This window comes from Mytilus galloprovincialis, chromosome 8 (genome assembly GCF_965363235.1).
Source record: "Mytilus galloprovincialis chromosome 8, xbMytGall1.hap1.1, whole genome shotgun sequence".
NCBI lineage: Eukaryota > Metazoa > Mollusca > Bivalvia > Mytilida > Mytilidae > Mytilus > Mytilus galloprovincialis.
In genome coordinates, this window is record NC_134845.1 from 54,105,213 (window position 1) to 54,125,193 (window position 19,981).

The following is a 19,981-nucleotide window of genomic DNA, read 5'->3' on the forward strand; positions in this document are numbered from 1 at the left end:
TATGCTGATAATTTATCTAGCATGATATTGTGGGGCATTAGAAAGATACCGCTGCAATGAACTGGTTTTTATCGAAAGCTTCACGCCAAATTTTAATACTCTTAGAAGTGTGGTCTGACATCCATGTCCACGTCTAATTGTACACAAAAATGGATTAAATATTTTTTTCAAAGATTTTAGAAAATATGGGTAAGACACTTACTGGTCTATAATTTGTTTTTAATAATGGGTCACTCTTTTTATGAAGGGGGTGAATAGGGCTTCTTAAAGTTTATCAGGAAATTAATTATTTTCTATTGAGAAATTTACAAGAGTTGTTAGCTGTGGTGCAATATAAGATTTACATTGTTTTACTATATTTACTGGAAAACCATCAGCTCCTGTAGCCTTCTTGGTCCGAGACGACAATTAATTCGTAGTGCATTTCTTTTAGAACATAAATGAAAATTAAACAAAACCCACCTGGGCTTTCTCAATGAAATTTTTACAGTCTGTTGAACTACTTTTAGGACAAATTATATCCAAGTTAACGAAAACTTCATCGGCTCTAACTCAAAATGTTGAGGGCGTCTTGAAATCTTTTCACAGCTTCCGAAGTGCTAATTTTTAACCTTTTGTCAGCTGGACCAAATCACTACTTTCCTTTAAAATTCTGAAATCAAATTTTTATACAGTGTAATTTTCCCCAAAACTTGCAATTTGAGGCATGAAACATGGAGAAATAAATTTGGAAGGGGTATAAAAAATATTGGCAAGTAACCCACTGTCAACACTGTGGACTATCTTTTATTCAAAATCAGAATCATGCTTTCTGTAACTCAGAATGTCTTTTGATATAAGCATTTAAAAGTCCATCCTGTTAAATTTTATACAGAGTTGACTTTTATCAGCTAAAATTCTTTATTTAATAAGAATACAATGCTAGAAATATAAAACTTGATACATGTCTTGCGTCCAAGAAGATTTTCTAAATTTGCTCTAATACAAATTGTTCATACCCAAAAAGTAGAAAGCAAACAGTTTATGAACACGTAAACCAATACGAAAATGTATGATCAAACGAGACCTACACGAATTACCAAAATTATCTAATGTAAACTTTTCCTGATGAATTGTAAACCTTTTGTCTATATACTAAGTGTTCCTATCAAAAGGTTTTCTCATTATATTTCTAAATTTCAGTTTTCTTATACAAAGTGTTAAAGAACTGCCCTTTAAACTTGTTTCGTTGGAAGGCCTGTCACGAGTTTAATTTTATCAACATTTCTTAAACCCCATACAAATTAAAAGCAAATGGTGTGTAAACCCCTAACACATGGAGAGATAATTCTAAGTTGAAACTGATTTATTATGCTTTTGAACAATTACATATCTTTATACTAACCTAACACATGACGAGCTTTATGATTATAGAAAAGTACACTCAATTTAACGAATAACCAAATCCATCGAAAGTTAACTTTGCCTCATAGTGTTTGAATCTTTAGTATTTAATTCTATATCAATAGATCAAAGGATAATCGAAAAGAAAAAGCAAATAATAAATCATAGGCGTACCAAATCACCGACCACTGAGGTGATGATACCAGCGTAAACTCTCTGTAAAAAAGCAAAGTTATCGACCAAAGTTGAACATTGAAAATAATAGTTTGAAAATTACACTAAAAAAAATCTGTTTTTACTTTCATAAAAAACTCATGAAATAGAGGAAACCAAATAGAACTTATAAATTCTCTAACAGGCGTAGAGCTACGTATTTGAAAGATAATGCAAATTCCTAATAACAGAAGGATACGCAATAAATGCACGTGTTTTTTCAACTAACCCATGGGACGTAAGCATGCTCTTCTATAAGAAAAGAAGTTATCAGTATCCCGAAACTTGACGCTCCAATATAAACATGATAAAGAAGATGTTTTCTTACTAAATAAATCAAAATGTGATGACTTTGTTGAATCCATCGAACACATATACCTCCTAGTTGATACGGATTTCGTATCATGATTTTCTTAACAAGGAAAGGAAGCTATTAAATGTGTTGAATACATTTCTCCGTATTTTCATGGACACCATCCTGAGATGGTTGACATTTGGAACATATGTTTGACAGAAGCCAACAGCTATGTTCCCGTTTTAGATACTACAATCCCGTCCTCTTCCCATAGAATGTGACCTACCGAATTAGACTAATCACCGGTTGTGTACTTATATAAGCAACAGTATAGGTGCCACATATAGAGCAGGATCTTCCGGAACAATTGTTGTCTATTTCTTTCGTAGCCATGGCGTTGTCAATTTATTTTCGATTTATGCGTTTGATTGTACTTTTGTATCTGTTGTCTCTATTCTTAAGTATAAAATTATCTTTAAATGTTATAGACGGTTTATGTTACTAAAATTCACTCTCATATCTTGCTCTATCCCGAAAAAAATCATTTTGATGATATTTGAGTTTTAGTAAAATAAGCTACCAGCTTCATTGCTTGTATATTCCTAGGGTTTAAAAAAAGAGAACAATGTATGACGTCAAATAGTTTGTGGTTATACATAGACTTCAACTTTGTATTAAATTATTGTTCGGTTCTTTTTTGCCTCTGATACACGAAAACAAGTCAGAAATCTTACGACAGTCTTTGTATACATTTTATTTTGTAGGTTTGGAAACAGTTCCGATAGATGAATTTGGTGAAAAATTGGTTTCTCTAATAGTCAATCAAAAATCGAGTTTTGAAAAACAAATTGATGCCATTGAATTTGAAAAAGAGGAATTGAAGGAAAAAATAACCAAACTCGAAGAATATAAAGGAAAAGTTCCGTACCGTGTGAAAGGTAAAACATTCAGTGATTGTCATAATTAAGAAATCATACATCATTTCACACCTCACAGTGTACGTACAAATATTTTTTAGAATTTTGGGTCATCAATGCTCTTCAACTTTATACTCGTTTGGCTATTAAACTGTTTTGCGTCACTGATGAGTCCTATGTAGACGAAACGTGCGTCTTGCGTATCAAATTATAGACATAGTACCTTTGATTACTATTAAAGAAATAAACATGCATATGTTTAACAATAAGTTTCTCAATTGTGTAAATTTGTTTTAGTAGATGAGACATTTTTTGTAAAAAATAGTGCTCAGATATGTTTCATCAATTAACTAAGAGAGTAATTATGCGGAATTTGATGTTACATCTATGTACATTAGGTCGATGCCACTGCTGGTTGACGTGCCAGTTGTTTCTGTCTTTTCACCGATGATAAATTGTTTACTTATTCGAAACAACTATGTTATTATATTCTAATATATATTTAACACAACATTTTTGAGTTTTCAATTTTTAATGCTTTTCATCTATATATGTACATGTAATTCAATTGGCCTTTTAACTGTTGTGATTAACGCTTCACTGGTGAGTTATGTAGACAAAACGCGCATCTTACGAACACAATTACAAACTAGTATACTTGATGCGATTTTATTTATCATCAGTAAACCAATTAAACGCTCGATACTAAAAGATATCGGTCTGGTAACTTTAAGCACAATACATCTCAATCATGTAAATATGAACCGCATTTCTAGAACAAAAATAAAATGATGCAATGAGTTTAAGTTTATCATGTTTGTGATGTTTAAAAGACAGATATAGTCGGTCTAAAAAACTGAAATAAATAGATATCCGTCGAATTTCTTAAACGCCTCTTCAATGACATATATAGATATCTTTTGTTGACATAATTTGCCAGAAATGTCAAGAGAAGTACTTTTTTGGGGATATATTATCTTTGATTTTTTGTGAAAATGTTGTGCATTCAAAAATAAATCTGAATCGGAAGACCGATGTGAAATAGTCAGGTTATCAAACAAACAAAAAACTTACAAATTTCACATAAATACGTCACGTTTATACAAATGTAACAAGATATCCTAAAAATGGACACACGGTGGTATAACATTTTTTTTTTCTTTTTGAGAACGTTGTTTTCAACAAAATACATTGTGTTTATTTTTTCGTATTCTTTTTCTTAATGCTATTTGCTAAATTTTTCCTTTTACTCTACAGAATTGCAAGAAGAAACAATACAAAATTGGAGAAATAAACTTAGTAATAACTTTGTTGTAACAAATGCCGCAGAAAACGTATGTCGCATTAGGTCAGAAAAGGTAGTTACTATTATAGGACCAACGGGGACAGGTAAATCAGCTTTTGCTTACTATGCTGCCTTTAAATTAAGAGATAAATATGATTATGAAATTGTGCCTGCCAGACAGCCATCAGACATTACTCAATATTATATACCAGGTACACACCAAGTATTTATCATTGATGATTTCATTGGGAAATATGCCTTAGATGAGGCTGAATCAATTGCATGGGAAAAAGAAGGTCCACTCATTCAAAAGATTTTAATTAATAACGATAAAACTAAAGTAATACTAACCTGCAGAAAGTCTATTTGGCATCCTGAAAAATATGAACGTTTTGGATTTTCAGCACTCTTATGCAATTTACATACAAAAGAGTTGAGATTAACTCTGACAGAAAAACGAAAAATCTTTGATGCGTACATCGACAGAGGTGACGTAGCACCATTAAATGACGAAAGTGTAATGATGTTTCCTTTTTTTCCCTCTTTATGTTCGGACTTTTCATCGAAGAACGTTGATGAAATTGAAAGCTTTTTTGCCATGCCCGTTCAATATATTCAAGAAGAAATCAATCATTACGAGGAAAAATCACAAGTACGTTATATGTCTTTTGCTGTGCTTGCTATAAAACAAAAAATCAACAAAAAATCATTTCTTAATGACATTGAAGATGAAGAGTTGATAAAATCCCTGTTTAGAGAATCTGGATTTCAAATACGTCCATCGAAAAAACTTATAATAAGCCATCTCGTTGCTTTGACTGACACATATGTTAAGGTTGATAACGATTGTTTCGAATTTATCCATGAAAATATGCAAACTGTAGTTCTTTATTGCATTGCAAACACATTTTTAATATCGGTACTTAATTACTGTAAAAGTGCTGTGTTCATGAATCAAGTACGATTGGCATGTGTAGGCGAGGAAAAGACCGTTCTTGCCATAAAAATTAGATCGGAACATGAAGAGGCTTATTTTACACGTCTTACAAGAGAACTTGCCAAAGGACAGTATAGTGATGTCTTTGGAAATTATCAAAATCACTTTACAATATTCAGAAAAAAATGGTTAGTCCACCTCAATAAGATTAGAAAGAAAATTCCGTCGAAAACGAATTCAAATGGTTTGTCTGCTGTTGTACACGTTGTTTCATCGCTAGGTTATGAAGATTATGTTTCTCATTTTATTAAGATTGACACACGAATTGTTGATCGGGCAGATGGGAACGGAAATACACCTTTGCACTTGGCATCTTTGAATGGTCATCTTGAAACAGTCAAATGTCTTGTTGAATATAGTCGAAATGTTCACATCTTAAACAAGGACCAAGTATCACCTTTTTTCTATGCATGTGAAAAGAACGAAATCTCAGTCGTTAAATATTTCACAAATTTGAAGGGTGACTTGGTGGATATCATCAAAACGTATACGACGAGGGAACACAAAAGTGTTCTTCACATAGCATGTCTAATTGGTTCAACACCAATCGTACAGATACTGCTTGACCATCAATCTGATGTTGATATACTAGACAAAAATGGATTGACACCGCTACATTTAACTTGCATGAATGGACAGGTGGATTCAGCTTCATTGCTAATAGTTGCTCGAGCAAATGTAAATGCATTAGACATATTACAAAGAACTCCTCTCTATTATGCATGTACTGGGAATTATAAAGACATTGTGGAGCTTCTTATCGAATACAAAGCGGATATAAATCAAAGCACACTAACCGGTTCTACACCGCTGCATGCGGCCTGCGAGAAAGATGGTATAGAAATAGCAACTATTTTGATAGAAAATCTTTCGAACGTAAATGTAAAGGAGAAAACAATCGAGTCACTTCTTCATATAGCATGTAGACATGGAAATGAACGTATGGTTTATTTGTTAATTGACCACAGTGCTGTGATTAATTCTAAAACCAAGCATAAGGTGACGCCATTGCACGAAGCTTGCTCTAACGGGCATCAAAATGTTGTAGATATTCTCTTGAAGAAGAATGTCAACTACAAACAGAGAACTAAGAATGGATGGACAGCTCTTTTTTCAGTTGTGCAAACGGTAATAATGACATAGTAAAGATGCTACTGAATTTAGAGACTGATGTCAATATTTCGAATTCAGATGGAGTTACTCCCCTTATGTTAGCCTGCAAAGAAAATCATATAAGTGTGGTTGAGACACTTTTGGTTTCAAATGCAAATGTGGCGCAATGTACAAAATACAAGTGTTCACCTTTAGAATATGCCTGCACACCTGGGAATACGGATATAATCAATTTATTACTTGAACATGGTGCCAATATCAACTGGGCAAATACAAAAGGAATTACCCCTCTTCATACTGCATGTATGAATAAGCATGCACATATTGTTAACGTACTGATTGAGAAAAATGCTGATATAAATTCAAAAGACTTATCTGGTGAAACTCCTCTTCATAAAGCATGCTTCAATGGTGATATTGAAATAGTTAAGATATTGCTTAATAAAGGAGCACAAATCAATATAACCGATAATTCTGGAAAGTCTCCTGTAGCCATTGCAAAGGAAAATCGATTCAGTAGTATTGTCGAGCTTCTAGACAATGCAAATACAGTTTAAAGTTTGAGTTCATTTTATTTCGACTGAAGATGAAGGTTCAGTTAAGTCTTTATTTTGCACTCTTTGGAAATGAAAAATGATACATGTGTGTATATTTTTTGTGAACAGAAGATTGTAATTTAATTAAATGTATATAATAAATGACATAAACATGGTTTTCTTACGAAACGGAGGGTCAGACTTGATATAAATTATTTGGTTTGTGCTTTTGTTGTGTTTATCGTTTTATTGCTTAGCAGAAATGTACTATTAAGGTTAGATTTACTACTATTATGATTCTGGTGCAAATACATCTTACATTATCATCATTTGGTCATACAGATCAAGTGATAAAGGATATAAGACAGCAACCTAGTGACATTGAATAACCAAACACTTACATGTACACTGACAATTTCCAAAAGTCTGAAAAGACCAATTTTTGTCTCAATTTGCATGAACAATTACTAAAAATTCTCCAAAAGTAAAAAAAGATGTTGGGAATTTCTAATTCATACTAAATTTTGATTAAATTACATGACAAAATCTCGATGTTGTGAATATGGTCAAAACATTTCTTGACAAATTCTCGATATTTGAATACTGTCTTGAAATTTCAAGACAGGATCTCGACATTCTTTTTTTCATTAGGGCTTGACATGTTCTGAGCATTTTGAATTGTGTCTTTCATTTACTGGACAAGTTTGAGCTTTACAAATCGTGACCAATATATTATATATATCGTTATCTTAACTTCTCTTTATATAAAATACTGTTATTACAATAAAAAAAAGTTGTGAATGTAAATATTTTTATTAATAAAATATGGGTACGAATAAAGTAAAAATTCAAACGTCAAAGTGTTGATATGATAAGCTATGTTTTATTATGTGTCTTTACACAAATCAGGTGAAACGTATATACTGTTGAGATAGTTTCAATACATTTCAATGTCATTATATATTCAGACAGCTTTAAGACTGACCGAGACAAATTCAAGACAGTCGAGAATTTGTCGAGATTAATCAGGACACTTATCAGATGTTTTGAAATATTTCAGACACAGAGAGAATGTTGAGAAAAAATCATGCAAATTCAGACAAAGATTGGTATTTTTCGATTGATTTACTTTTGCAGTGATATGTGTAGTGGAACACACAGTCTTCAACCAATTTGACAAGCTGTAAATCGTCTCGTTTCTTTACATGTTATGAACTGAATAAAAATTTTCAATCAAGGATCTCCTATCAATACCCAGATCTACGAATAATATCGACAAGATTTTTCGAACGAAAATTTATAACAAGTCTCTGAAAATTTGATAAGCAAACTTATAAATACTAAGGTTATACCAAGTTTTGGAGATTTCTGCTCTCCAAATTTTAGCTATGACAAGATAAACAAAACTTACATAAATGATATATCAAAAGTGACCTCAACACGAATGAAGAATGAAAATACCAACTTCCATTTCAATATTTCAAACTCTAAATCAGTGATATAATATTCACAAAAAGGTCCTAAAAGTTAACACGATGTTATTACTTATTACAGAATAACAGAAAACAAACTTGTGGTATTTTATCTGGTGATCTGACAATATATAGGTCTACACCTTATGTCGATTGTTGTACTAATACAGCAACGGAAAACACAAAACAAAAAAAACGTCAAGAACAACAAAAACGGAAGGTCAGAACTAGCACTACAGAATTATATCATAGTGTCATGTGTTTGCCTTTTTCAATATGATATTTTCTACAAATCGGAAAGTTATTTGTGAAAAGTTATAAGAGAGGGACGAAAGATACCAGAGGGACAGTCAAACCCATTAATAGAAAATAAACTGACAACGCCATGGCTTAAAATGAAAAAGACAAATAGACAAACAATAGTACACATGACACAACATAGAAAACTAAAGAATAAACAACACGAACCCCACAAAAAAATGGGGGTGATAATCAGGTTATCCGGGAGGATAACTAGATCCTGCTCCACATGTGGCACTCGTCGTGTTGCTCATGTGATAATAAATCCGATAAATAGTATAATTCGGTAGGTCATAAGTTGATCGCCATTTTGTTTTTAATTTTCATCATGACAATTCTACTTTATGTCACAAAAATCTATCATTAAATGGTGAAGGACCGAACTTTTTCTACTCAGTCACTGGATTAAAGGGTATTTTCCGTTAGGAATTCTCAATATAGCATGTATCATATATTCCCGTTCAGGAAATTTTCCACGGCTATCACTGCTATACTATATAGAGAGTCTCTATTAACTCGAAAATAATTGTCCTGTCCCCAAGTACTCTTATGAAAATTATGTGCAAGTTTAAATCCGGATATCTTGTAAGACTTAAAAGTTGGTCTGATGACGGAAACAATATCCAGAAGCCTTCATTTTCGTTTTTCTCCAAAAATACCCCAAACTGAATGATCATAAGAATAGATGACAAATGCAACTATGCATGGTACCTTAAAAAACACAGAGTCATAATTGAATCTAATTTATTGTGGAAAGAAGAGAATCGGCACACAAAATAAGGTCTTCTCGTTTAATAGTATAGATTTCAGCTGTAGGTGATTGATCAAAGTTTTATAGCGTTTTATTTAACATTATCTAACGTTTAACACATCTAAACCAATTATTTAAGTTATTATTTTTACGATCGGGTGTACGATTTACACATAATATCGTTATTTCAAAATTGAAAGATGGAAATACTTGTACAACAACTTATTTTGTTTTTTGAAACTTTAGTATGCATTTTTAAAATTATTTTATTTAACCTATACTACAATTTCGTTATCTATTTCGCAAATTATAATGTTCTTCTCCTTGGCGACAATGTTGTGTATTTGGGATCCAGATGCACTGTCTCAGAGTAAGTCGGATTGTCCACGATATCGATCCTCGTGGTTCTTATGTCCTTCAACACAAGTTTATTATAGCTCATCGATCTGCATATACCTATACCGGTAGATTCCTTGTTTATACATTCATCGTTTGGTTTGCTTGTTATTTTCTCAATGTTTGGAAACATAATTTCCCGGTTTTCAGAAAATGTTTTTAATATCCTAAGCTTCGCAATAGACCGTGTTATTGGCAGGAGATATCCATCCGAATATTCATTCCTTACTGCACTATTTATATCATTGGAGCTTCCTTCTGTACTGTGTCGTTGTCTTCGAAGACTTGTTTGTCGAACTAATTTAGATTTAGAGCTTACACGTGCTAAACTAGTGCTGCTTTTTGCTTTTGTGTGTATTGTGCTATGTAGACTGTTTCTTATTTCTAAGTACGAATGATGGAATGATTGTCTAGGTGATAAAGTTTTCATAGCTGATTCGTCTATTTCGTGATAAACACTTTCAGTTCTATCTTCAACTTCTCTGATCTCATGTGCTTCTATTTCATTATGATTAATTGGACTTATCAAAGTCCTTCTTTGTCTTTTTCTATACTTTTGTGACAGTCCAAATAAAATAATCAGACTGAGAATTATAATGATGATAATGAATATAAGTTCCCAAATTGTAATTGCTGAAAATAAATAAAAATTTCTTCAAATTTTTTTTCTAAAACGTGATCATATTGGAATAGAACCATCCCGTACTTATTAACAAAAAATAGTAAATAATATTTCAACCCATCACTTTTCTTAAAATGTCCTGTACCAAGTAAGAAATACGCCAGTTGTTATCAAGTAGATCGTTTCAATGTATGTTGGCGTTTGTTTTTTTTATCACGTCAATGTTCCTATTGTAGCTCGGGTTCCCTTTTAAAGTCGATGTGTCTCCTTTGCTTTTGATTCGTACCCAGATTTGTTTTCTCTCAATCGATTGACGACATTTTTTTCTAGTCTCCTACCATACATATGTATTTAGAGATATACTTTGTACAGTCGTTACTTACTTTACATTTCAGAGTGAAATACTTTCATTATTTGTCACAAATACTCACAAATTATAATGTCGCCTTTTTCTTTGTTTTTGACAGATGACGTGCTTCCTTCTGTATCTGGTAAATACATTTAAATTATGACTAGTTAAAAATAATTCATATTTTGTCTGATGAAAACTAAAATTGTTTTTGCACATGATACTGTCAACATAAATGTAGAATGCATTAACCCTGCCACATTTTGTATATAACTGATCAAGAGCTCGTAATTCTCGTTTTTATTGATTTACATTTATCTTTTCGGGGCCTGTTATAGTTGACTATATGGTATAGGTTTTACTTATTTTTCAAGGCCATACGATGACCTATAGTTGTTAATTTCTGCGTCATTTGGTTTCTTGTGGAGAGTTGTCTCTAATTTTACCAAGGAAAGAGAAGTATACCTGAGTAAATACAAAATTATGTAGATGAACATACTATACATTTTGTACAAGAAGTACAAAATGGTCTTATTTCCCTCAACTATCAAAGTAAAACTACCTAGCAAAATGTTAGGGATATACATTTGAAGATTCAAATGTATTTAAAAATAACCAACTGAAAGATCAGGAACCCAAAATATCTTGAAGAGAAAGGAACCACAAAAACCCATAGATAAATACAAAAACAAACAAAACCACACAAAAAATAAACCAAATTGCACGTTTTGACGAGTTATGCATACGCCAACACATCAGCATTGGAATACGAGAAGAAGTCGTCTTCCAGATTCACTAGGCACATAACATCGCATCAATAAAGTAGTATTTGAGAAAACAAGATTGTGTCCATAGTACAAGGATGCAAAAAATAAAATCGCGCTATTGTTTTCTATGTTCAGTGGACTATGAAGTTAGGGTCAAAATCTAATTTGGCAATAAGATTAGAAAGATACATGTGTACCAAGTGTCAAGCTGTTTGGACTTCAACTTCATAAAAAACTACCGTGACCCTAAACTTTAACCTGAAGCGGGACGGACGGACGAATAAACGAGTCCAAGTTTGTTACAAATACAGACTAGTTAAAGAAAGTTATTATATTTTTAAACTTTAACCACAGAGTGAATGTAATGTTTACTGGCAGAAACACTTAGTCCTTTTATAAGTAAAATACGGAAAAAATTGACTTTTTTTTACAAAATTTACTTTCTTATGATCATAAACAAGCTTCTGTCCAAGTTTGGTACAAATCCAGGCTATTTAAAGAAAGTTATTGAAATTGCAAAAACTTTAACCACAGACACATGACAGACTGAATATTTGAGGACGCCGCCGCCGACGACGACGACGACGACGGAATGTAGGATCGCTATGGCTCGCTTTTTCGACAAAAGTCGAAGGCTCGACAAAAATGACATTGAAAAGAATAAGATTGTGTTTATATGTTGTTTTGTTTTAAGATGATTTAGCTCCAACATTTGAAAATATAATTTACCAGTATACGTGCTTGATGTAGTATTGTTATTTTCAGAGTTTCTCTTGGTTGTCTGCCCATCAAAAATGCATCCTCTTATGTGATCACACCTATAAAATTATGAAAAGCAATAAAACTAAAGTCGGCCGAAATTTGTTCTAAATTTGATAAGAATTAAGCACTAAACCGAACATTATAATATTTGAAAACTGTAGGAGGAGTTGATAAAACAAAGTATGTACATTTTTTCATAAATGTTACTGATAAATAACTAGGTTTTTAAGTCTAGAAAAGGAATTCCTCAAACATTTTCATAATAACAAGGATAGGGTATCAGTTCATAACACAACATTACAACGTGAACGCAAAACCAAAAACAATGGCAAAGCAAGATAGCAATTTATTATCATTATATTACAATCAGTTCCTTCAGCAATGAGTAAAAATAAGTTTGGCATATAATTTAGGACGGCCTGTTGCAACGGGTTTAGCGGCATTTACGATATTTGTATATTATGAAGAAAAACAAAACCCCTGAGTAGTTTACACAAACTATTGGCTACATTTGCTTTGTCAATGTAGCTAATGTTATATAGGTTTCTTCTGTACAAAATTAAGGCTTGCGCCTTTCGTATGTCCATTATGTATTCAAATTTCCTTTAATCTCCTCCTTTTCTCGTTTACAATTGTATTTCAATAGGTTTATAATAACTCTTTGACACTGATAGCAATATTTATAGAAATATTTTCTTTTGATTTTTTATTCCGCTTATCACGTCAATTGAATACTGTTTTCTTAATAGTTGGTATCTAAGTTATATGTTGTCATGTTTGAATAGAATGACTAAATACATACATACATAGGTCAACGTAAGGCCTTTAACACGAAGCATTGGCTCACACCGAACAAAAAGCTATAAAGGGCCCCAAAATTACTAGTGTACAACCATTCAAATGGGAAAACCGACGGTCTAATCCATATAAAAAAGAGAAACGAGAGACACGTATAAATTAAATAAACAAACGACAACTGCTGTAAAATGTATATGATTATCACATTATTACTTGTCTATTAAACTTGAAATAGACATGATATGAATATACAAACATAGTCAATACCTTTCATTGCTGATACATTTGCATCTATTTTGACATTTCCGACCGTACCGTCCGTTTGTACATGGTTTGCATGTTGAATTGATTTCTGCATTATAGCCTTCTAGACATCCTAAATGGAAATAATAAGATAAAACAAAAACCGTACATTTGTGAAACAAATATCCATGTCGTAGACTACTTAATATTTTCTATTTGGCATGCGCAGTCATATCCATTCTTAACATTTCCCTCATGCAACATTAATTTGGGTTATATTAAAAGCATGCAAATTGAATATATTTTCATTTAAATCAGGATTCAATACTTAACAGAAAAGTATAACCATGCATCAGTTTTATGAATAATGTCACAACAATTTCGTCACATGTCCCGAAAGACTTGGACACTTTGTCTATTGCATTTAAGCAGACCATGGTATTGGCATAAATACATGTATACTAATACAGTTGAGAATTCACGAATACAACGGTAACCAAAATCAATGAAAATAACAGAACACATCGGGTTTTTCTTTGTAATATAAGCACTTGCACTGGTGCTGTGTTGATTAATCAAAAGAAAAAAAACCTCTGGCCTTCGTTAGTTTTGTATTGATTTTTTTTCTTTCAATTTGGTTCGTTTTGATGTTTTCGGAGTTCAGTGTGACGTCGATTTACGCTGAAGTAATGCACATTTTTGTTTAAGGACCAGTCGAACCCTACCCTTTGATGTTCATACACCATTCAAAGACGTGCCGAACAATTTACCAAATGATAGACGCCTATGGAAAACATTAGAATAAAGAACAAATCCGTTGCAAAAAAAGATTCAAGCCTCATTAATCATTTTTAAAGTTCCACAAAAATTATTTCTACTGGAAATTCTTTTGTTTTTTTGTTTTGACGTTTTTGCTGCAATTGGTGTAATTTCATAGTACATGTATACGGAAAAAGTATTCATACAACAGCTGGATGTGCTTGTTTTCTTTTTAAGAGTTATAGAAACGATGGAGCCTAACTAAATTGTTGTATAGAGCTACTGATGATTTAAAGTGGGTATTACGGTAATATTGTTGATGCCTTATGTGTTCAAGAACATGAAGAGGATTAAGTAAGTAAGTAATACGGTAATATAATCTAGAAGAGATGATAAGGGTTATATCGGATGGTTTGATGGGCGACTGCGTGCGTGTATTATTAGCATGTTCTCGTTATGACAATATATCTATAAGAAGAAAAAAACTTGACAGTTTTGATTTTTGATATGCAGAATCTAAATATGACATAGAAATCTTTGAAATCGTTTGCAATACTTTTAAAGAAATTACAAACAAACTTTTACAAAATAGATCAAGGCAGCTCTGCTGAGAACGGCACGGGACGTTTGCGCTTTTTCATAGGACATTTGCGCTTTTTTATTTGGACACATGCGCTTCAAATCATAGGACATTTTCGCTTTTAAAAAAAGGACATTTGCCCTTTTTACATAGATAAATACATGTACATTTGTATATATACATATGTTCAAGACCATATGAGTATTTGGACCATATGCGCCTACTCGTACAGTCCGACCATACGCATACAGTCGGACCATATGAGTATACTCAATGGTCTAGGACTAACTGGTCCATAAATGTATTTGGACCATAGGGGTTATTTTTAGACTATCTTATGGCAATGTATGTACTGAGATTCCGCCAATTAAGACGCACCCCTTGATTGACTGCAAGGGTACAGCGGATCAATGTACACCATATCCAGAAATCAACGCCACTTTGCTTATTTGAATATTATACTAAAGAAATCGGATACGGGTCACGGAAATAACATTAAAATGATAGGGAATTTTGAAAAAATGTCTGTTTTAATTTTAATTTAAGTGATAGACAGGTTGCCGGGGCAGAAAATGAATATACACAACAATATACACCATTTAAACGAAACATAATGACTGTTGTTGCAGAAATACAGGTTCCTGAGCTATTTTAAAAATCGAAGCGAGAGGCTTTTAACATTGCAGTGTAAAATACAGGCTAAAATGGCTGAAACGTCAAATTTGCAAACTTCGTGTTGAAAATTGGCTTACAAGGTCATTACAAAAACAGGTTGCCGGGGTGAAATATGAAACTTGAATTTCCAAAGAATAGCAAGTCCAAACCTTGTATGTGTAGTCGTTGAACTCTAGGTTCCCACGTAAAATTAAAATGTCCCTATTTCAAGAAGAATAAACTCACGAAAGCACGAAACATTCACTAAATTCGCGTTCATTGTTTCGATTTTGACCGCCTGACAACTTTACGGAAATATCAAAGTGATTGTAAATAAGGACTCTGTGACGGGCAACTTATAATATCCGTGTTTTAAAGATTTTAATGATGTCAAGCCTATCAAGCCAGTCCAGTTCAAAGTACTATCACGTGGTACAATTCTCATTTACATATTATGAATATTAATTAGCAAAACCACTCCTAATTTCTGGCTATGCTCCCTAAGGATTAATGGAGATGTGTCCTTTACAATATTATCCCACCACCAGAACAATCCCCACCCAACACCGTCCAAGGGAGCGTGTAGGACACCGGGAAGTCTGTTATTATGGTGGAGGAAGCCGAAGTACTCGGAGAGAACCACCTGGCCACTCGGTGGAAACAGACAGACCAGAGAGATATCAGAAGATTGATCTCCAGGTCAAAGTAGGGGACAACTTTGACCAACCGAGGCCCCCAAAGTACCCATTCTAGTTTAAACTCTGGTCTGGATACAAGAGATGTGTGTGAGAGGGTGAAAATTACTCTTCTGATGTACTGATATTTTTAGCAACCCGAGTGATAATCGAACTCGGGACCTTCAGGACTGTAGCCATCGGTCTTAACCACTAAACCACGAACTCACACGATCCTGTTTCCCGGCAGTGGCGGATCCAGGGGGGGGGGGGGTGGTTCCGGGGGTGCGCACCCCCCCTTTATTTTTGCCGATCAATGCATTTGTATCGGGACATATGTTTTGCACCCCCCCTTTGCCCTGGGTGCCCTGGGTTAGCACCCCCCCCCCCTTTCGAAAATTCCTGCATCCGCCCCTGTTTCCCGGTGCGACGTTCCAGGTAATAAGCTAATAGCCATACTCTCTCAAGTTATATTGGTATATATGTGTAACATACTGAATATTGCGATCGGGAACCAGTCTAACTTTTGGACAAGCATTCATCAAAATAATCTTTTATTAAATTTACAAATTAATATTATTAAAATTAGGTAAATAAAGTAAAATATATTATCAACTCTACATTTATATAATAGAGAAAGATCCTATCAACAACTGGTACAAAATGTTTTATTAGGGTAACAAATCTACTTTATTCGTTTTAGCATAATTTAGTTTTCGACACATTTTATTATGTTTTTTATTGTATTTTCGACTGATTTTTTTCATAGTTTTTGTCCCGAATCTGACAATTTTTGTAGAAAAGAGCATAAATATTCTAAAATCTTTTCTTCCAACATGTTTACTTTCAATAACTTCAATTTCAGTGAGTATTATTAAATCTCATGTATTAACCGACATGCTAAATATACATGAGCTTCATAGATTAGATTAACACGAATGTTTTAGGTAATTAAAATAGCAAGTTTTGATTTCATTTAAAATAGACTTTTAAAACTAATTAGATATTTCAGCTAAGTTTATCTGTAATATACGGAAGCCGATAAGGGCCAATTTAAAAAAAAAAATTTTATGTCGTAATTACGACATAGCATGTCGTAATTTCGACATAACATGTCGTTATTTCGACATAACATGTCGTTATTACGACATCGCGATGTCGTTATTTCGACATAACATGTCGTTATAACGACATCGCTATGTCGTAATTTCGACATAACATGTCGAAATAACGACATCACTATGTCGTACATTTCTGTAATATTAACGACATCGCCATATATATATAAAAGAATATGTATTATGATTGCCAAGACACTAAATGACACAGAAATTAACAGCTATAGGTCATCATAATGCCCCCAATAATTAGAAAAGCCCCCGCATAGTCAGCTATAAAAGAGGGACGAAAGATACCAGAGGGAGAGTCCCCGAAATGCTGTGTGGCAGACAGTGTTATTTATAAATTATTAGCTCCCTTGGTAAAACTCCAAATTTCATATTTAATGTATTTCATTGTTAAATAATTTACATGAAGCTTAATAAGTATATATTTGTTAATTGCATAGCTTTTGCTATTTGAATCCATTGGTTAAAGATATTTATTTATATTGTAAAATTTAATATTTGCATCGTCGCAAAATCTTTGGTTACCTTCTTTGGTTTCCTTCTGTGAGAAACTTATATATTTTATAGAATCCATTAAAGTTCATTCAACTACCGACGTATCGTGAAAGGCTATAAAGCCAGTCAAAGACATTATAAACTTCAATTTATTGGAAGAATAATATGTGGAACTATAATATGTGGTCTGACATTCAGTCCTACCAAGGTAAAATAAGCGCAAACTATATGGCTTCTTGTAATAAGGGTGAATTGAAGTATTGATTGCTATATTTCTACTTTCAAACGTTGGGCACGATGTTCCTACAACACCACATTACACTTAAAATGCGGCGTCGAAGAGGGTTTTTGACTTCGATTAATTTTTGCAAGTTTGATTCGGTTTTTTATATGTTGGTTGATTCTGGTTCTGTTCGTTTTGTGATGTCATTTTATCATAAGTTACCTAAAGTTGTGGAAATGAGTCGATTTAATAATGTTTATCCTTTAAGTTATTTCAACAAAAAATGAAGAACTGTCGCAAGTAATGTAGGAAGGAAAGATGGGAGGAAGTTTGTATACGGTTTTCAATAAAAAAAAACAATTTTGAGATGTACAAAACTTTTTTCATAGGATGTTTAACTTTCAAGGTGCATATCATCTGTCATTGTAAAATTTCTATATCTTAATTCAACTCCAATTCAAATATATCTGACACTGCAAGTAAATCGGACATTTTTACCCTTGGTTAAATTTGAATAGAATTGTGTTTTCCCTGGCACACAAGTTGCCGAAATACACCCCTTCAATTACTTGAACCTTGGCTTGAGAATTATTTCCCAAGTCATCTATAGTGTTCAACTTCTGATATACATTTTAAAATATAGTAATCTACTCCTGGATCGTCCGCGAAAACGGTTAATATAATCCCGGGTTTTTATTAATTCGATGAAACAGTTTTCGTCGCTGTTTGGGATTCGTCTTTCAATTACCTCCATTTCATGCACAAGTTTATATTGACGAAAAGTTCCGGCTTCGATAGTACAGGAATTACTTTCATCACGACAGTTATAACATGAACAGGACAAATCGCGAATTAAAACATTCCGTGAACTGGTATTAAGTCTTTTATTATTGGTGATTGCACATTACTGAAGTGACGACTACAAATTGTCTACTTCCGCAACATAAATTTCAATTCGCATTTTACATTTAGAAGACTGTCTTGGTGTCCCCAATTTGTCTTTGCAAAAAGTGGACGAAGATCATGTGATTTTTTCCCCATTTCCCCATTCTATTAAATAAAATCGCCGCGATATAGCCTTTTTGTGCTAATGCGGCGTAAAGCAACCAACAATCAATCAATCTATTAAATAAATTGTTAAAAGCTATAAACGATTAATAAAAATTGAAAAATTTAACCTGTGTCGAACCTATGTCCCCGGGCGGAGTCTATAGCAACATGCACTATTCTTTTTTTCTGCAGCAATCATCAACCTCTTTTTCCAAATTTCATAACACGATTTGTTGTTAATTATCATGAACATTTAATTGAAACTTTAGCACATGTAACGTCGGAAATTAGCGTCTTTCGGATTTTAGACGTTTTCAGACGTTTGGACAAATTGGCTACCGTTTTGTAATGTGTGTTGAATCATTTTATTCCTTGAAGACCCAAATATGTAGTTAATAAGAAAAGAATCTTGGCATTTTTTGCTCGTCGTGTATCTAACTTTTGTTTTGATCAATTATAAAAAAAATACGCGTTAACTGCTTTGAAAATGAAATATCAACTTGGACAAAATGGCTACCGTTAGAAAAACGACTGTGAAGAGAAGATTTTATTGAATCAGCAATATTTGAACTCACGAACAATGAGGCAAATATTTGTACTTTTGTTTTTAATAGTGTCTTACTCTTTTTATTCATTTTCTGCTATATCTACTTATAAAATTCACTTTCAGTCGTTGAGTTTACGAAATACGTCGTTGGACATTTTTCTTATTCCAGCTTAATATGCAGCCACCGAGTCAAATGAAATTTGGCAAAATAACGGCGTTAACGCCACAAAGAACCGACACGTGTCGCTGTTCCTGCCAAGAATCAAAAAGATCAGAGAATAAGAAATAGAATCACTTTACATAAGAGTTAAAACAGTTTTTCATAAATGTAACGTTGGACATCCGTTTTTTTTTCACATAGCTTTGTTATTTTAATCCTCAAATAAACTAGGTATTACTTAATAAATGATGAAGAGCTGTAAAAACATAATTTAAAATTGACATGAGCGTCACTGATGAGTCTTATGTAGACGAAACGCGCGTCTGGCGTACTAAATTATAATCCTGGTACCTTTGATAACTTTTAAAACATATATTGATTTTGTTTTAATATTGGTTCGTGTTTTCTAACATTTTTATTTTGTTTTGTGGATGAAATTTTGAAGATTCTGTTTTAAATCCTAGGGCTTGTAGGAACATCGTGCCCACCGTTTGAAAGAAGATATAGAACAAT

At 33.0% G+C, this 19,981-nt stretch overlaps 1 protein-coding gene and 1 long non-coding RNA gene across 2 annotated transcripts; one reads left to right on the top strand and one right to left on the bottom strand.

The window, feature by feature from the left end:
• The first annotated feature begins 4,532 nt into the window (after positions 1–4,532).
• Positions 4,533–6,384, top strand: LOC143042211 (uncharacterized). The gene has a single exon (XM_076214480.1). The coding sequence runs from the start codon at positions 4,614–4,616 to the stop codon at positions 6,231–6,233; it is 1,620 nt and encodes a 539-aa protein (XP_076070595.1). The 5' UTR covers positions 4,533–4,613; the 3' UTR covers positions 6,234–6,384.
• A 4,148-nt stretch (positions 6,385–10,532) lies between these two features.
• LOC143043380 (uncharacterized) lies at positions 10,533–13,356 on the bottom strand. The gene is made up of 3 exons (XR_012968352.1): positions 13,224–13,356; positions 12,126–12,214; positions 10,533–10,768 (listed from the first exon to the last, which is right to left on the bottom strand). It is a non-coding gene; the product is annotated as an uncharacterized LOC143043380 (long non-coding RNA).
• Between the last annotated feature and the right edge of the window lie 6,625 nt (positions 13,357–19,981).